Source organism: Vicia villosa, linkage group LG3 (genome assembly GCF_029867415.1).
Source record: "Vicia villosa cultivar HV-30 ecotype Madison, WI linkage group LG3, Vvil1.0, whole genome shotgun sequence".
NCBI classification, from domain to species: Eukaryota; Viridiplantae; Streptophyta; class Magnoliopsida; order Fabales; family Fabaceae; genus Vicia; species Vicia villosa.
The window spans coordinates 56,221,823-56,238,846 of NC_081182.1; the positions used below are offsets into that span (position 1 = coordinate 56,221,823).

A 17,024-nucleotide genomic window follows, 5' to 3' on the forward strand; every position below is an offset into this window, starting at 1 on the left:
ATAGATGTATATTATTTGCATTGTATTTTCTGTCAATGTTTTCATAGATGTAAAATTGTCATAGATGTATATTATTTGCATTGTATTTTCTGTCAATGTTTTCATAGATGTAAAATTGTCATAGATGTATATTATTTGCATTGTATTTTCAGTCAATGTTTTCATAGATGTAAAATTGTCATAGATGTATATTATTTTCATTGTATTTTCTGTCAATGTTTTCATAGATGTAAAATTGTCAGTGTTTTAGTCTGTTTTATTACAAGGAATGCCTTGAAATATTCTCAACATTGTAGGTGAAGGCTCAGTCTTCGAAACTACAAATGTGTAATCGTAAATGACTGGAATGAATGTCAGTGTATGCATTACAGCTGTGACAAAACTCTGGAAAAATATTACTCCCTCTGGTCCCATTTATAAGAAAAGATTCTCTTTTTAGATACATTGAATAAATAATGTATCTGGACAACATAGTGTTCGGATACATTATTTATTCAATGTATCTAAAAAGAGAATATTTTCTTATAAATGGGACCGGAGGTAGTATATCAGTAGTGAAAGATGTTTATCAACTTAAACAAAATCAAAATGTGTAAATAATCTGTTTTGATATTTTGTTCACCTTAGTACGAGGAACCAAAACATTTTTCGGTATAGGAATTCCTCTAGACCTAGCGAATTCCTGAGCTTCTAAAAGTTTTGTCTGGGTAAATTGAGTTCCTTCCACAAAAAGAGCCAACCAAAAAGGCACCGGATTGCACACTTGCTGCTTAAAACCTGTTTGCTAACAAAAATCAAGAGAGACATATGAATAAAATTTTGATAAGAAACATTTTGTTAAATACATATATATGTATATTAGGATAATTTGTTTTGATTTACCTTCAGTGTTTGTTCATCTTTAGTCCAATTTCTTGCCTGAAACAAAAAATTATCTATTATCTTCTCATGCTTTACGCTAGGTTTAGTTTGCAGTTGCACTGATGTGTTGGATAAACAATTATTAATTTTTTTATGATAGATGTTCAAAAATCATTGTGTTTGCAAGTTGCAAACATAAGACTTTGCTGCTTCGCCGGGAATCGCTGGCTTGACGATTTACTTTGCTATGACATATGTATATGGGAACATAAACCAACTTGCTCTCACTCCTTTTAAGCAAAGAGCTGAAACGTTTCAAGTGTGTCATGAATGTCACAAATTCAAGTTCAGCAATGTTACTATATGCTTAATTAACACCTCAACGCATCGACATGGGTTAGGATTGTTGACAATCTATACCAAAGCAATAATTGAATTTTATAAATGGGAAATTTTGAAGCTTTTTCCTTCTAAAAATATATTCAACAAATTGAAGTTTAATTAATCATATTATATGTAACTTCTAAACCAGTATATGAAAAGTGAGAGTTAACCTTGAAGTCCTTAATTAGTTGTTTAAACCCCTGCCTGATGTTTCATGAAACATGACACTTTTAGGTATTCATTGCATAAAGGTTTGTATATTAGAGCTTCAAAAGTTCATATTTTTATTTATATATTCTTTTACTTAGAAATTTAAAAATAAAGTCTTAAAAACTACACATATTGGAAGTCGATACTTATAAGTTTTTACAACAAAACAAAGCCAATAAGCTGATTGTTTATAAAAAACAATAGTAAAGGACTCATACGAGATCACTTCGAGTTTACTTAAGTATGTGTTTAGTTCAATGAAGACTGAAATGGTGCTCCATAGATTTACTTTTGACTGAATTCACTTTCCTCACTTCCTAAGTTGATGACAACGAATATTGGATGAAAATTATAATTTAAGTACTGGTAACACACCGCTACCTGTGTGTTCGCGAACGCACGGGTAACACACCAATATCATGGGAACGCACGGGTAACAAATGCGCTAAACACACCAGTACTCGTGCAAACGCACGAGTAACCATACCAAAATTCGTGCGAACGCACGGATTATTATATTCTTTGTATAATTAAATAAAATAAAACTAAGTATTTCTCAAATAATGTATGAATTTAAACAGGAGAAATTTGTGTTGTTTTTATATTGTTATTCTTACAAATATTTTTAATTTGACATTATTTTTAATTTAATATACAACATTCATTAAGATAATACATGAAAAAATATATTGATCAAAATATTTTTATAAATAATTCCATAACAAAATTAATATTTACATACGGGAAAATATAGTTGATCCAAATATTTGTATATATGAAAATACTATATTTATGCTCCAAATATAAATGAAAAATAATATATTGTTGATATAAATATTTTTATAAACGAGATAAGTAAATTGTTGATACAAATATTTTTATAAATTATAAAAAGTCTACTATTGATATAAATATTTTTATAATAATTGAAAAAAATATATTGATGATACAAATATTTTTATAAATGACTATTTATATCTGTTAAAAAAGTGCGTGTACCCGATTAATACCCGTGCGGACGCACGGGTATCCTACTAGTTTATTATACAAAGAGAAAAAAGATAAATTATTAAAAAGTTAAGAATATTATAGATAAAAATAATTATTGTTTAAAAAATAAAAATAATTATTACTATCTCTGTTTTTAATATAAATTGCTTTGGATTTTTCACATATATTAAAAAAATTAATAATTGATGAATGAAATGAAAAATTATGAAAGTTTTTACAAAATTGTCCATCATTATGACACGTGAAAGGTAAATTTACATAGTTGAAATGAGAGAAAATAATAAATATTTAAGGATATAATAGTAAAAATACCATTAATTATTTATTAAAATTGTAAAGCGACTTATATTAAAAAACATGTGGTACAAATTTTGTTTCCATAGGAACTTATATTAAAAAACGGATGGAGTAGTTGTTTTGGTAGGTGTAAAAAGTCAAAAATAACATTAAAAGGAGAAAGAAGGGGGTAGTAAAATAAAAATTAAACCTTGAAACTATTTGCCTTATTCGTCGCCACCAACACGCCACAACTGACCTTTGTCGTTGTCTTTCGTCCTTTGCTAGTCGCATTCAAATCAACATCATCTTCGTTAAGGTGCACCTACTAGGTCCATGCTATCTTTTTGATGTGATGTTGCTGCCTGCATCATGTATTACTCTCTGGTGTAATATCAATAACCTTATCTCTTTAATTTCTAATATTTTTTAATGTTTTATTTCCGCTGCAAATTACTCTTAAGAAACTACTAACACAATTTTAAGTTTAATTGTGAAAAATATAAAAGTAATTGTCAATTTTAAATACCACAATTCATCCTTCTTATTACGCTTGAAGTCACTTGTTCAACAAATCCAACCTTATTTCTAACGTCAGTGTTTTGATCGACTTCAAGGTTGATCACAGCGACCATGAGGTGTTTTCCATTTTGAGTGTGAGAACTTGCCACATTTGTCATGTTTGTCCTTTGGAAAGGTGTCTCGTTGAGTTGAGGAGTGTGAGTGTTGTATATAAATTATTATTTGCCTCAATTTCTAAGCAACACATAATGATCGAAACATTTTACCCTCAATCGAGGCTAAGGAACGAGTGTGAATTTTGAGCACGAGGATATGACCCCTCATTCTAGCGCAAATGTTTTGATTAACCTCAAGTCTACTGAGCCAATGCAGCTACGAGTTATTCTAGAGTGGAACTAAAAATAAATGATGAACTAGTCCTCGATGGAAGGTCCCTGCCATGACAATGGAAATCTAAGGTGACCAGATGTGGGATGTACTTGCAAGCTTAGCAACCCAACAACTAAGTTAGTGAAGTCAGAGATGTGAAACTTGCAAATAAGTAAAGAATTGTAACCTGGTGTGACATGAAGTCATATTTATCTAGGGACAACATTTATAATTGTCTATGATGAGCAAAATGCCTCGCACGAGAGTCTGTTAAATGAGCCTAATGGTTGAGATGAAGTGGTGCCTTGCTCTAATGTATGATTGCCTCGTGAAAGTGTACATGTTTATCAACTTGAGGGGGTGTGGAGTTGGATTGGGCCTCAAATTTTGGTCGGTCTTAGTGAGTCTTCTGGGCAAGCCGAAGCAGTTTCCCCACAAGTCCTTGTTATTAATTAAGAAAGCTAGGGTTTTTACTTTATAATTGCTATAACCGACCACAAGGGAGTTCCATTATGCGGATGTCTCATTGCTGGGGAGATTATTTGGAGAGAGGAATAGGTTGTGTTTAGAAGTTGAGTGGAAATTAGTATCCTCGAGAATATGTGCATTAAATGCGTTCCAATTGTTGAGACGTTATGTAACACCCCTTTCTAATACCCAAAATTGTAATAATAAACAAATATTCAAAGTAAACATGCATATAAACAAGGGGCGTCACAATGACGTTTTCAAAAACTAAAAAAGCTTTTAAAAACCAACAAAACATACATCCATAAATATACGATTCATCTGGTCTTCATAATAACACATCTTACTTAACATAATTCATTAAGAATATGCATACACAGCGGAAATAACGAATACTCGTGAATTTCATAATGATCCATGTCCCATACTATGATCATATCACAAATAATATCCAAGACAAAATCATAACATCATATCCAAAATACTTGGCACTAAGGCCTCTCACAACAATAATAAACATCATACGAAATAGTAAGGTAGTATCAAGATACAAATCCGAATAAAACATGAGTTCAACATCATTAATCCTAACCCAGTGTTACTGTTACATGACCAGAGCATCGAATCACTACCTAATCAAATAACGAAACCCGGAAGCTTTTCAGCTAACTACGAACAAGCAACTACTCGTATGAACCTGCACGTTACCAACAAAGGGCGACATTCAAACAGAAGGGTGATAATTCAAATTATCATAGAAAATATAATAATGGGAAATGCAACATAAATAAGCATACATTTCACAATTCATCACTCTTCATAAAACATGCTTTTATCATCATACATCAAAGTTAACATGTTTCATCATTAAACAACCAAGTTTCATCTTTCAAGTAATTATATCTAATTACCAATTCAACAATAGTAATCCACTAATGAAATGCCATCAAGTATACAAGTATCACACGAAATTCCATATTATGCATCACTTATCACATAATTAATTCACGCCAATCATATTGCAAAATCACACAAACACAAATTCACACCGACATGTGCGACTCAAGTGTGACTCTATGCAATATGCATGTGGATCCCATTCGTTATCATTTCCGGTCATGCCGATTGTCTTTCCTCTATAGACTAGATAACCACCTCGAAAGCCTTATTCTGCATTAAGCTTTCAAATCTCATTCGGTGTTATATTTGGGACAAGTAAATAACCTTCGCGAGATTACCCAACATTACCACTTTCAACGAATCATGCTTGTGTACATGTGCAACAAAACAAGACTCATGCATTCAAGACGATCTCTCTATCTCTTAAACTACACAATCACATCTTTATAACTTTGCACAACATTACACAACATGACATTCAATCTAAATCTCAACACCAATTAGCATTTAGCAATCAATCATATAAATTCATGACATTAACATCACATAATGCATCTATGAACATTGATCATACACGATTCATCCATAACATACACACATGATTACATGTTATTCTCAATTAACATCATAATTAAATTAAACAATTGTCAACCAATCCTATTATATCATATAGACAATTATTTAAGCTTCAACATGCTTCAAACGACACATAAAAAGGAGTTACAGATCAAAAGATACAATATTTCAAAGTTTGGAAAAAGTTTTGCACTACAAGGTCCGCTTAGCGACCTCAAGCACGCATATGGAATTAGAATTTCAATAACCCCGCTTCAAGCAGCCAAAAACAGTAGCGAACCAATTTTGAACTCCGCTTAGCGAACCATTTTTATTTTTCAGAAACAAACAGTATCCGCTTAGCGGCCTCACGCCCGCTTAGCGGACGTGCGAGTATGCAGAAAAATAACAGCAAACACAGAACTGCGAAATCACACACCCACCACTCCAAATTACTTCCAAGCATCAATAAACATCAAACACAACCAGTATTAATCATTATTGAACCATAACATTAATCAAAATCATGTTTAATCATGCAAATCCATAAAAATTAGCACCTAAAGTTAGGGTTCATACATTTTCATGAAATTTCAAAGATTGAAGAGAATCACGCAAACATATACATTACCCAATCATAGATTCTACAAGAATTTGGATTCTAACCCTTACCTCTAGCTCTTAATCCACCCTATTCAAGAATCTACTTCCTCTTCTCTTCTTTATGCCTTTTTTCTCTTCTTTCTATCCTTCTATCTTTCCTAATTTAGGTTAAGTCATGAAATCCTCTTCTAACTCTCATTATCTCATTGGGCTTAACCCATCCACAATTCTCATTTATAATTCAACTAAGCCCAATAGCTAATTCTAATATAATTCTACCATTTATTAATTAGTTAAATAACATATTACCACACAATTAAATTATTATCACTCAAACAATAATTAAATAAAACACGCAAACAATTATCAAATATAAATTAATCCTAATTAAATAAAATCTAATAAAAAAATAGGGTGTTACACGTTGCCACTAGGCGGATTTCACGTGGTCTAGGTGCATTCAATAAGGATTGACATGCTGGAGTAGAGTAGAAAATAAATGGCGCATGGGTGAAGTCCTCGATGGAAGGTCTCTAGCACGACAGCAAAAATTCACAGTAACAAGAGAAGGGGGGTACCTGCAAGGTTAGCATGCCAACACCCAAGTTAGCAAAGTTATAGACGTGAAACTTGCAAATAAGTAATGAATTATACATTGGTGTGACATAAAGTCGTATTTATATAGGGACGATAATTATAATTGTTTTCGATGAATGTTGTGCATAGCGCGAAAGTTTGTTGAGTGAGCCCAGTGGTTGAGATGGAATGTTGCCTTGCTTTAGTGTATTGTTGCCTTATGAAAGTGTACATATTCATTAGCTATAAGGAGCTTGGAGTTGGATTGGGCCTCCGACTTTGGTCGATCTTTGTAAGTTGTCTGCCAAAATAGTTTCCTCACAATTCCTTGCTACCAGACAACAAAGCTAGGATTTGTAATCTTGAAGTGTTATGATCGTCCTCAATGGAGTTCCATTATGTGAACGCCCTAACGATGGGGAGATTATTTTGGGATAGGAAAAGATTATGTTAAGAAGTCAAGTGAGAGCTAGTAGCCTTGAGAAATGTGCATTAAATTCTTGTCAAGTTGCTGAGACGTTGCCATGAGGGGACTTCCACGTGGTCTAGGTGCATTAAATAAGGAGGTGATACCCTTATAGTGCTTAGGTGTACTTGAATACCTTTAGGAGATAGAGGTTGCATTTGGATCGTTAATAGTGACCTTTGACATTTCATTCATCCTCAATTGTAGATCTTGGTACTCCTAATTGCATATTAATTAGGGGATTGCAATTAATTATTCCTTCCGCTTTCTTTGATTTTGCATGTCATAATCTTTTTCGGCTTCCCTACAATCTCAATCTCTTAGTGATCTTTCTATGTTCTTTTATTCTTCGTTTTCCATCAATTTTTCTTCATTCGCCCGCTCTTTATTCTTTGGGGTTTATGGTGATTTTGATCCCTAATCCTTCACAAGCTGCACACATTCAAGGCGTGAATATCTTTCCTTATTATTTTATTTATTTGTGTTTGCTTTCTAAGTATGGCCAATATAGGAAACCCAAACATTACCTTCACAGACATGCCTTACGACGATGACATAAGTGATGCCTCTTCTCAAATCGAAGTGGTAAGCCTATAAACCTTATAAGTGTCTTATTTAGAGGTAAGACATCCGTAGTAAACTTTGTAGTAGTTAAGGTCTTATGAGATTCGAGGAGCCCAAATGTGGATGTTGCTGAATCAAAATAATCCATTGAAGTGAGAGATCCGAGGTGGTTGTAACCGAAGAGGGAGAAATAATTGCCTTTAGGATCAATATTAGGGAGTTCACCCATTACTTTTTCTTTCTTGAACTTCCTAAACCGTAGGAATGATAAGGGATGAAGTGAAGGCTCGGGTCTACATTAGAGTCTCTAAGCGCCTTAACGGCCACAAACCTAGCAACAACAAAGTTATATAGCAGACGCAATGCATCGCCTTCATATTCAAGTGTGTGGTGTCTTTAAGCGTTTGTAACCTTCTTGTATGAGGTTTAAAAACTATTTTATTTTTATTTTGGCTCCAACTTTCTCTCCATGTTAAGGGATTTAATGTTAATGGTAAAATTCTTCGGTATAATGAAATTATCTCAATACAAATCTTAATAATTAAATTATAACAAATAAAAATTTATAATGAAGAAAAAAATATTTTGTTACTATACTTTTTAAAAAATTATATAAATTTTTTGCTTATTTTGAGTTTCATGCCAGAGAAATTAACCTTAGTTATCTTTTTCTTTAACAAAAACAAGTTTGTTAATTCTTCATCATTTACTCTAGAGATGAGTGATTTAGTGTCACTTTTGATCAAGAATCACCTCTCTTGATTTTGACTGTTCATTTTCATTTTAAGTGATTTTTTATATATTTAAATTTTTCATTTGTGTTATTTTCCTATAATTTCATTGTTTTGTTCATGTTTTTGTGAGGTGCTATCTTCTTTTTCATCTCATCATATTACAATGCTTATTTGATTCATAATAAAATATACTACACAAATCAAATATATATTTAATCAATGAGTTTGACGTCGTAAACATTACATCTACGTGAAAACATAAATATTTCAAACATTTCAATTGGATATTTGCAGATACTATAATGTATACAATTTTCCATTTTATACTATCTACTCACATGAATGAATATCATTTTATTTTCAAATAAATAAATAAATAAATTTTGCCAAAAAAAAAAAATAATATTAAGGGGTAAAGTGCCGCGAATATTCCCTTTTGCTCTCGCTCTCGACGAGAGTCGATATTTTCTTCAGGTTTTGTCGCAAGGCCATCCTCACTCGTCCCTGATAATCATTAGAGGCGGTTCTATAAAATTTTCCCCAATCTACTTGAAGATCGGGATTCCTCTTCCAGCTTCAACAATCCCAATTCAAACGGTTCACTTCCATTCTCCTAAATTTCTAGGGTTTCAATTTTGATCCCGCCAATTTTAGATACGCAGCAGCATTTGATACTTGATTTCGCTTTTTTTTTTTCTTCATCCGATCTTACTTTCATAGCTAGGGTTTTACTTGATATGTGCACTCTGTTCTTCAATAAGGAAATTTAGTTGAATTGAATTCATTGTTTCTGGGCTTTAGGGTTCTAGAAACGGAATTTTTCCTTTTCCGCTATAGGCGTTAGGGTTAGGGTTTTCGGTTCGAATTTAGCATTTCTTTATGACGACAGGTAGAGATGGAGATTATCACCATCACAAATTCAGGGACAGTGAGTCTGATTTTGATATTTCCAGGCGTGGTTTTACTGATAATAATTTTAATGAGTATGACGGGGTTAGAAATGGTAAGGGTCGGAGGAGGGATTCGAGAGATAGAATTATTATGAGGGAGAGAGAAATTTCAAATGGTAGTTACCGGTCATCTTCGAGTAGGAGTGGCTCTAGCAGTAGTGGCGGCCTTAGTGGCAGGCTTGGTCCTAGAAGATGTGATTTTTCTGTCAAGACTATGGATAGAGAGCCGGGTGAACTTTCTAGTGAGAGTGGATCCGACGTTGAAGCAGAGTCACTGGTAAAACGCCATAAGGTTGTGATGGGTAAAGAGTTTGATTATGATGTTGAATCAGAATCACTCTTAAAACACCATGAGGTTGCAATGGGCAAAGAAAATGGGACTGGATCTCCGTTACAAAGGAAAAGGAAATTTTCACCAATAGTATGGGATCAAGATGACCATAAAGTGACTAATTTATCCAAGCTTAAGGTTGTCACAACAACAGTGACTGCTGTTGCTTGTCCACCTCCATTTCCAAGAGCAGTCGACGAGTCGGCTGATGTTCCTTACAATGGAGTTGAAGTTCATCCTCCTGAGAATCTTGTGTTGCCGACTGCAGTGGATCCTTCTATGGTGACTGAGTCAGTTCAAAATGCCGAACCTGAGTCTCCTATAGGTTTGCGTTCGTCTGAGCAGAGGTTGGTTAATGGGAACACTGAGCAACCAGAAGTTGAAGATTACGTTTCAACTCACAATATATCATCTTCAAGATGGGCATCTGGAGATGGCTCTTCGGATGATGAAGGTGAAATCATTGATGGGAAGGAAGGCCTTAAAAAGAGGAGGCTATCTCTTGAGGCGGGTGTGAGAATACGAAACAAGATGTTGAAACCAGAGGAATCTAAAATTGCAGGTTTTGAAATGTCTAGAGCCAAATCATCCGAATCTGAAGAAAGAGGTAGCACTGGGAGATATTCCGGTGAGGATGACTATCCTGGTATTGAGGCAGGGAAGGATAACTACATGGAGATTGACAGCGGAGTTTGCAAAAGTGATCCAAGTGGTAGTCACACAAATACTGATTCTGAACGCGAAGATGATTGCAGGGAAAGTATGGAACCTCCGTCTCCACCCCAGAGAGTTGTCAACATGCTTCAGGGATGTAGAAGTGTTGATGAGTTTGAGAGACTGAACAAGATTGATGAAGGAACATATGGTGTTGTATATAGGGCCAAAGACAAGAAGACCGGTGAAATAGTGGCACTGAAAAAGGTTAAGATGGAGAAGGAAAAAGAAGGCTTTCCACTGACTTCTCTGAGGGAAATAAACATACTTCTTTCCTTTCATCATCCATTCATAGTTGACGTTAAGGAAGTAGTGGTAGGTAGTAGCCTTGATAGTATTTTTATGGTTATGGAATACATGGAACACGATCTTAAAGGGCTAATGGAGGCAATGAAGCAGCCATTTAGCCAGAGTGAAGTAAAATGCTTAATGCTCCAGCTGTTAGAAGGTGTGAAGTATCTTCACGACAACTGGGTGCTTCACAGGGACTTGAAGACCTCAAACCTGCTTCTGAATAATAGGGGCGAGTCAAAAATTTGTGATTTCGGATTAGCTCGTCAGTATGGGAGTCCATTGAAACCTTATACATCATTGGTGGTTACTCTTTGGTACAGGTGAGTGATGTTTATGTTAAATAAGCCAGTTGTTTCTGTTTATTAACATCATTGATTAATTTTAAATTTTAATTGTTTTCTTGGCTACATTTGTAATTTATTATTGCTAATTTGAAAACTACGTTGTCACCATGCAGTCATGCATTACGATAGAGCTAGATCTTAATTTGCTATTATTCTGCATGAATATTTTTGTAGTAGTATTGCAAGTTTGCTGTAAGTGACCAACCTCGTCTTTCGGTGACCCGTCCGTTTTAGGGAAAATAAACACACTTCTTTCCTTTCACCATCCTCCAAGTATATTTTCCGTACTTTCATAAATGCTCAGCAAGAGGTCTGTTGCTATTGTAGTGCTTCCTTTAATAGTGGCATTTGACCCTAGTTTCTGTGCATTTTATCATGTCTTTGATTGCATTTTCTTGCAATGGAAGAGATCATCTGATTCATGGTTGTTTCTTAGGGCTCCTGAACTTCTTTTGGGGACAAAGCAGTATTCAACAGCGATCGACATGTGGTCCTTGGGTTGTATAATGGCCGAGCTTTTGTCCAAGGAACCATTGTTTAATGGGAGGACTGAATTTGATCAACTTAACAAGGTATATTTTCAAATGCCTAGTCTTGTAGTGGATAAGTTCTCACTCACTACTATGGCCTTTCAATTTTTGGTGCCACTTGGCCTAGGCTGATTAAGATTTATCAATACATATTTGCAGATTTTCAGAATTCTTGGCACCCCAAATGAAACAATTTGGCCTGGGTTCTCAAAATTGCCTCTAGTCAAGGCCAATTATGTCAAGCACCAGTAAGTAATTGTGATTTCCTTTATGCAAGACATTGATTGTTTGGTTCCTCTGTTCTTATATTTTGCCACTGTTTCCCAGGCTTCAACTTTGTGTGGTTCTGGTCTGTCTATCTGGCCTCTCCGATGATTCACTTTTACACGAATTTCCTATTGTGTATTAACCACAGGAATGTTCCTTTCAGGTATAATCTCCTGCGCAAAAAGTTTCCCGCAACATCATTCACTGGATCCCCAGTTCTTTCTGATTCTGGATTTGATTTGTTGAACAAGCTTCTCACTTATGACCCTGAAAAGGTAAAAATCACATCTACCTCTTTGATTTATTAATTACATATTTGTTTCAACGCTTATTAAGAATACAAGCCATTGTTGTTATTGTTTAAAGAGGATCACTGCTGAAGATGCTCTCAACCATGAATGGTTTCGTGAAGTTCCCCTTCCCAAATCTAAAGAATTCATGCCTACATTTCCTGCTCAACATGATAAAGAAAGGTGACATATAAGATATTACTTTAGCAAATGCATTTATAATTTTATTTGTTTGTTTGATATTTACATATGCTTTTATATTTCATCAGGAGAATGCGAAGAATGATGAAGAGTCCACATCCGTTAGAGAAGCACCGGAAGGATTTGCAGCTGGGGGAATCAGGAACCGGTAGTATTTTTGGTTAACAGTGGTGCAATCTAGAGTTTTGGTCTTGATAGTCATTTTAAAATTGTTGAATGTTTGCATGCTTGAGGTGAGAGTATGCACCGGATGGATGTTCAATAGACAATAGCTTGTGCTGTTTTTATCAGGCACCTGTTTTGTTTGGGTTGAGATATGCATTCTTTACCCCCTGGGAGACAGATTTATTTCAGGTTAACCTTCATTGTTGATCATCTTATAGAAATGCAAATGGGACACAACTGGCAGCGTAAGGTGTGGTAGAATTGCCTTCTAAAACTAGGAATAGTCCATTTATGCCGAAACTTGTATGTAACATATTTTCATTCACCTACTGTAAACAATTTAAATCTGGTTGAGTATTCAAGCCGTATGGATTTTCTTGCATCTATCAGATAGTTTCTTTGGTTATTTTTTAATGTTCATATTGTGTTTGCAAGAGAAAGTTCGTGTGAAGTGGAAGAGTGCATTCTGTCCATTTTGTTGAAGAAAATGACACTTACTTTTCACATCGAAGGTAATGAGCTCCTTATGTATCTTAGATATCCAGGAATGAAAATTAGACTTTGTCCGTTTGAGAAATAATGTCTATAACTATAAGCCTATGTTAACATGGTCTGATATTTGATATTTGTGTTTTTGTGTGTATGCTTCTACTCCCACAAATTCTGTGTGTGTTAATAATACTTTCAATTTGATTTTGTTAATGTATGACTATGGGTTACATATTCTAGACTTCCAACATTTTCGAACCAACTGTCACTTGTTTGGATTGCAACTGCTGAAAGCTCAATGTAAATTACAAATGACTATTGTTTCAAGGGAATATCTTGTTTAGAACAGAATTTTGTTTCGAAAAGAATATCTTGTTTAGAAGGGAATATCTTGTTTAGAACAAAATTTTGTTTTGAAAAGAATATCTTAGAAGGGAATATCTTGTTTCAAGGGACTATTTTGCTGCCCTTTTATTGTTGAAGTTTCTTGAATCTAAGTGGGTGAGCCAAGTGGACGAATTTAGAAGAATTTCATGTGTTTTTTGGTGTAAAAATTTGGTATCATTGAATAGGAATGGCTCCAGGTTTCATTGTTTGCAAATTGGATTTTATGGTTGTATTTTAAGTTACGAGGACTGAAGCATCAAATGAACACGGAAATGTGTTCTTTTCATTATTTTGTTATCTCCTTTCTCATTAAAATAAATAATTAAATATGTATTTTTAGTCTGGTGATCTCTGTAATGTGTTGTAGTAGCGAAGAATGTTAACTAATGCTTAAGCATAAGTTAAAGTAAAATATAGAATTGTAGTATGTATTCATCATATAGGGATTTAAATTTTCAAAGGTTTGAATATTCTTTCTTGACATTTGTTGTGGATGTCACTGCAGTATCAAAGCTAGCAGGTTGAGGATGTTACCTGTATACCCTGGAATATATGGAATTATGTTCCATCAGGCTCTCTAGAGGTACCATCCAAAACTTGGTTCGTTATAATACATCTCTGTAGTTCTATCAACTACCCAGAATTTTAAGATCACATTCTTTTATTTATTTCTGTTGTCGAGGATTGATGGGGTGCATTTTCAGAAGCTCTGTGCATTATTTTGCTGATGTTAGGCTTTTAGAGTTTTAGACATTTTATTTGTGCCACAACACTTGACCCCATGGGTAGAACTATGTTTTGTTTTTGTTTTTTCTTTCCTTTTTACGATCTTGGTATATGATAAATGCCGTTCTCGTCAACTTGAAAGTGGGGTTCACTTGCTGCTTCCCTATTAAGGCCGACAATGAAAGAATTTTGACAATTGTGGTAGAATTACTAATTAGTAAGTACAGCTGGGAGATGTGCTTGTTTGTTAGGAGCTGCAAGTATCGTGCAACTCATAAAATTTTGACATTTTGCTGTATTACCCCGAATCCCTCTCTTGTTTTTAATTTTTGCATTGGCATGATGTAAGTAAATAATCCAATTTCCTTTTTTTTTTACCCGACTAAATTTTACATATGTTCTGATACCAGTTTGAGATTTGTAGCAATGTGAATGTTGTATGCTATTCTTGATTGTATAAAGTTTGTAGCAATGTGAATTGCCAGCGGGCCGTGGCAATCTTCAAGGTACTTCACTACCATTATTCAAATGGGTTGGTGTCAACTGTATAAGGTTGTTTTCTAGACTCATACAGCAAATGTGCATGTAGATTAATCTGATTATCCGTATGAGAAAATTAGGTTGATTTTTTTCCTTTTATACTTTGATTAATAGGTTTGACTTTAGTGCTTCAGTCTAGGATATTGCTCGTAAATCATCTAATAACATAGTGAGTGTTGTCAATAAAATGTTAGTGAATGTTGTCAGCACTACAATCATGCTAAATATATGAACCAAGTTTCAAAATTGGATAGGACTAGATTTTTGTTGTATGCACTATTATTGCTAATTATAGTGGCTTTTAGGTTGAAGGCTCCAACAAGGTACACACCAATGGATCAAATGAACATAATTAATAGTCAATAGACTAATCAAATCCACAAATCTAACTAACTATGTGCTACATAGGCTAGATTCCATCTCTCTTTTCTTCCCCGTGTTCAACTCTTCTCTACCTCCAAAGCCATACCCACCAACACAATCATATGGCCCTTTCCCATGCCTTTGGTGAAGAACACTTGGTGAAAGAGAACACTTGATGTTAACGTGGTAATAACATAAATCTTAGTTTTTTTTCCAATCATGTAGAAGCATTTCTTGTCAAGAGACCATAGCATCTCTAAAGACATCACTTAAAATTTCTGCCTTCATGTGGCGGTATTTCCCACGTGGGATTCAATTTCATTACAATAACCATTAAATCTTTACAGGGTTCTAGTTTCTTAGAAGTCAATTGAAAATTAAAAAATGTATCGGTAGATTAGGCAAACTAGTTTGTTGTTATATTTTTTATTGTACAATCACGTACAATCACGCACGCTGACATTTTACCAAATGTCATAAGATGAAACAAGTTTAAGATGAAACAAGTTTAAAAATCAAATTGATCAAAGTAACGCATAACTTGATTGATCATTTCGTATGATACTAATCAAATATTGAGAATAGGGTTTTTACTTCAACGTCGTTTTGAAGTTATATGCTAGTGAACTAAACATGTCAATCATTGTAAATTGATAGACATTGATTACCATTCTTGTATTATGGTGGTTGAGACAATGATTCATTTGATCTAGGTGGTCTTTTAGATGAGATAGCATGACATTATTATTGATCTCAAACAAAAATGAGAGTGTATCAAGAGTCTCGCACTATCGTGTTGTCGTATTAAAGGCCTGCACAATCGTATCAAGAGCCCACCACTACAACTCAATTGCAATTTTGGTTCGTGTACAGAACAGTGACGCCATATGTGGAAAACAAAAATTGATTTATGCAAAATTTCACGAGTAGATCCCATTTGATCCAAAAGCTAGATCACTAGAAGATTACACTAAGGAGAATCACTATCTCCAAAGGCAAATAATGTGCGATGGAAATCCTCTATTATAGGACCTCCTCCAAGCGAAGTTTGAAACCAAATTACGAAAGGACGATCGACTGATTATTAGGATTTCGAGAGCAGGAAAAGGTAGACTGTAGACAGAGTCCCTAACGCTGTGCTATCACTGATCATAGCAGTCAGCATAGTGAATCATGTCATATTTGAAATTCAAGTGCATGCATCATCCTATACATCGAAACATTCGTGAAGCTAGGGCTTCATCAGCAAGATATAGATCCAAGCGATGACAAAAGTCTTCTCGTGTTTAACAATTCCACAACCGCCCTTGTGGAGTGGCAGATTTGCCGTTATCGCTCAAAGAAGAGGAAGGTAAAAGGAAGGTAAATCTTTCCTAGTGGCGTTAGATGTAGTGGTTTCCACTGTCCATCTCAAAGTAACATACCATAGTGATGCCGAGAATTCATCCGTCCTTGTTTCCAACTTAAGAGAAGAAAGATGCATCCACAATACCATATTAAGAAACCTCGTCATTACCACGACAATGTAAAAAAAGAACCCATGGATGAGTCGATATGGTTGACTTGGATGTACGTGAAGATGAAGTCACTATAGAGGACGAACTTAGCTCATTTGTCGAAACCCGTTCCAAATCGTTGAGACCAGTTTCGAATGGAGATTTTGAGGTCGTTCAAATCGGTGATAGTTCGGCCTTGTCAATGAGGGTAGGGTCTGGACTACACACTGATCAAATGTCTCAGGGTTAACTCATATCTTTTTTCCATCTCCCTCATGAAGTGCTTGACATTGACTCAACTATGGCTTATCATCAATTAAACGTTGGTTCTAATGTTCGATATGTATTCCAACAATAAAGAAGGCAATCCCCGGAGAAAGCCAAAAGTATGACAAACACAATTCAAGGTTTATTGAACGCCAACTTTATTTCCAAAGT

The 17,024-nt window shown here is 34.6% G+C and overlaps 1 protein-coding gene across 4 annotated transcripts; it reads left to right on the forward strand.

Annotated features, from left to right (window-relative positions):
• The first annotated feature begins 8,923 nt into the window (after positions 1 to 8,923).
• LOC131661513 (cyclin-dependent kinase G-2-like) lies at positions 8,924 to 15,537 on the forward strand. Of its 4 annotated transcripts, none has more exons than XR_009301187.1 (8): positions 8,924 to 11,108; positions 11,569 to 11,704; positions 11,822 to 11,910; positions 12,093 to 12,204; positions 12,296 to 12,402; positions 12,489 to 12,835; positions 13,021 to 13,097; positions 13,967 to 15,537. XR_009301187.1 is itself a non-coding variant. In XM_058931082.1 (6 exons), exons 1-6 carry the CDS (start codon positions 9,379 to 9,381, stop codon positions 12,583 to 12,585), a joined length of 2,271 nt encoding a protein of 756 aa, XP_058787065.1. In that variant the 5' UTR covers positions 8,924 to 9,378; the 3' UTR covers positions 12,586 to 12,967. The 4 variants fall into 4 exon arrangements, 2 of the variants coding, with proteins under 2 accessions (XP_058787065.1, XP_058787066.1); XR_009301188.1 differs by having other exon boundaries at positions 13,027 to 13,097; XM_058931082.1 differs by lacking the exons at positions 13,021 to 13,097; positions 13,967 to 15,537 and having other exon boundaries at positions 12,489 to 12,967.
• Positions 15,538 to 17,024: the final 1,487 nt, after the last annotated feature.

What these genes read in the sequence shown, in the direction of transcription:
- LOC131661513 (XM_058931082.1), top strand. Translation starts at nt 9,379, where the DNA reads ATGACGACAGGTAGAGATGGAGATTATCACCATCACAAATTCAGGGAC. An exon ending in AATTTGATCAACTTAACAAG is followed by an intron (nt 11,705 to 11,821) that starts GTATATTTTCAA and finishes ACATATTTGCAG; the next exon opens with ATTTTCAGAATTCTTGGCAC. An exon ending in GCCAATTATGTCAAGCACCA is followed by an intron (nt 11,911 to 12,092) that starts GTAAGTAATTGT and finishes TGTTCCTTTCAG; the next exon opens with GTATAATCTCCTGCGCAAAA.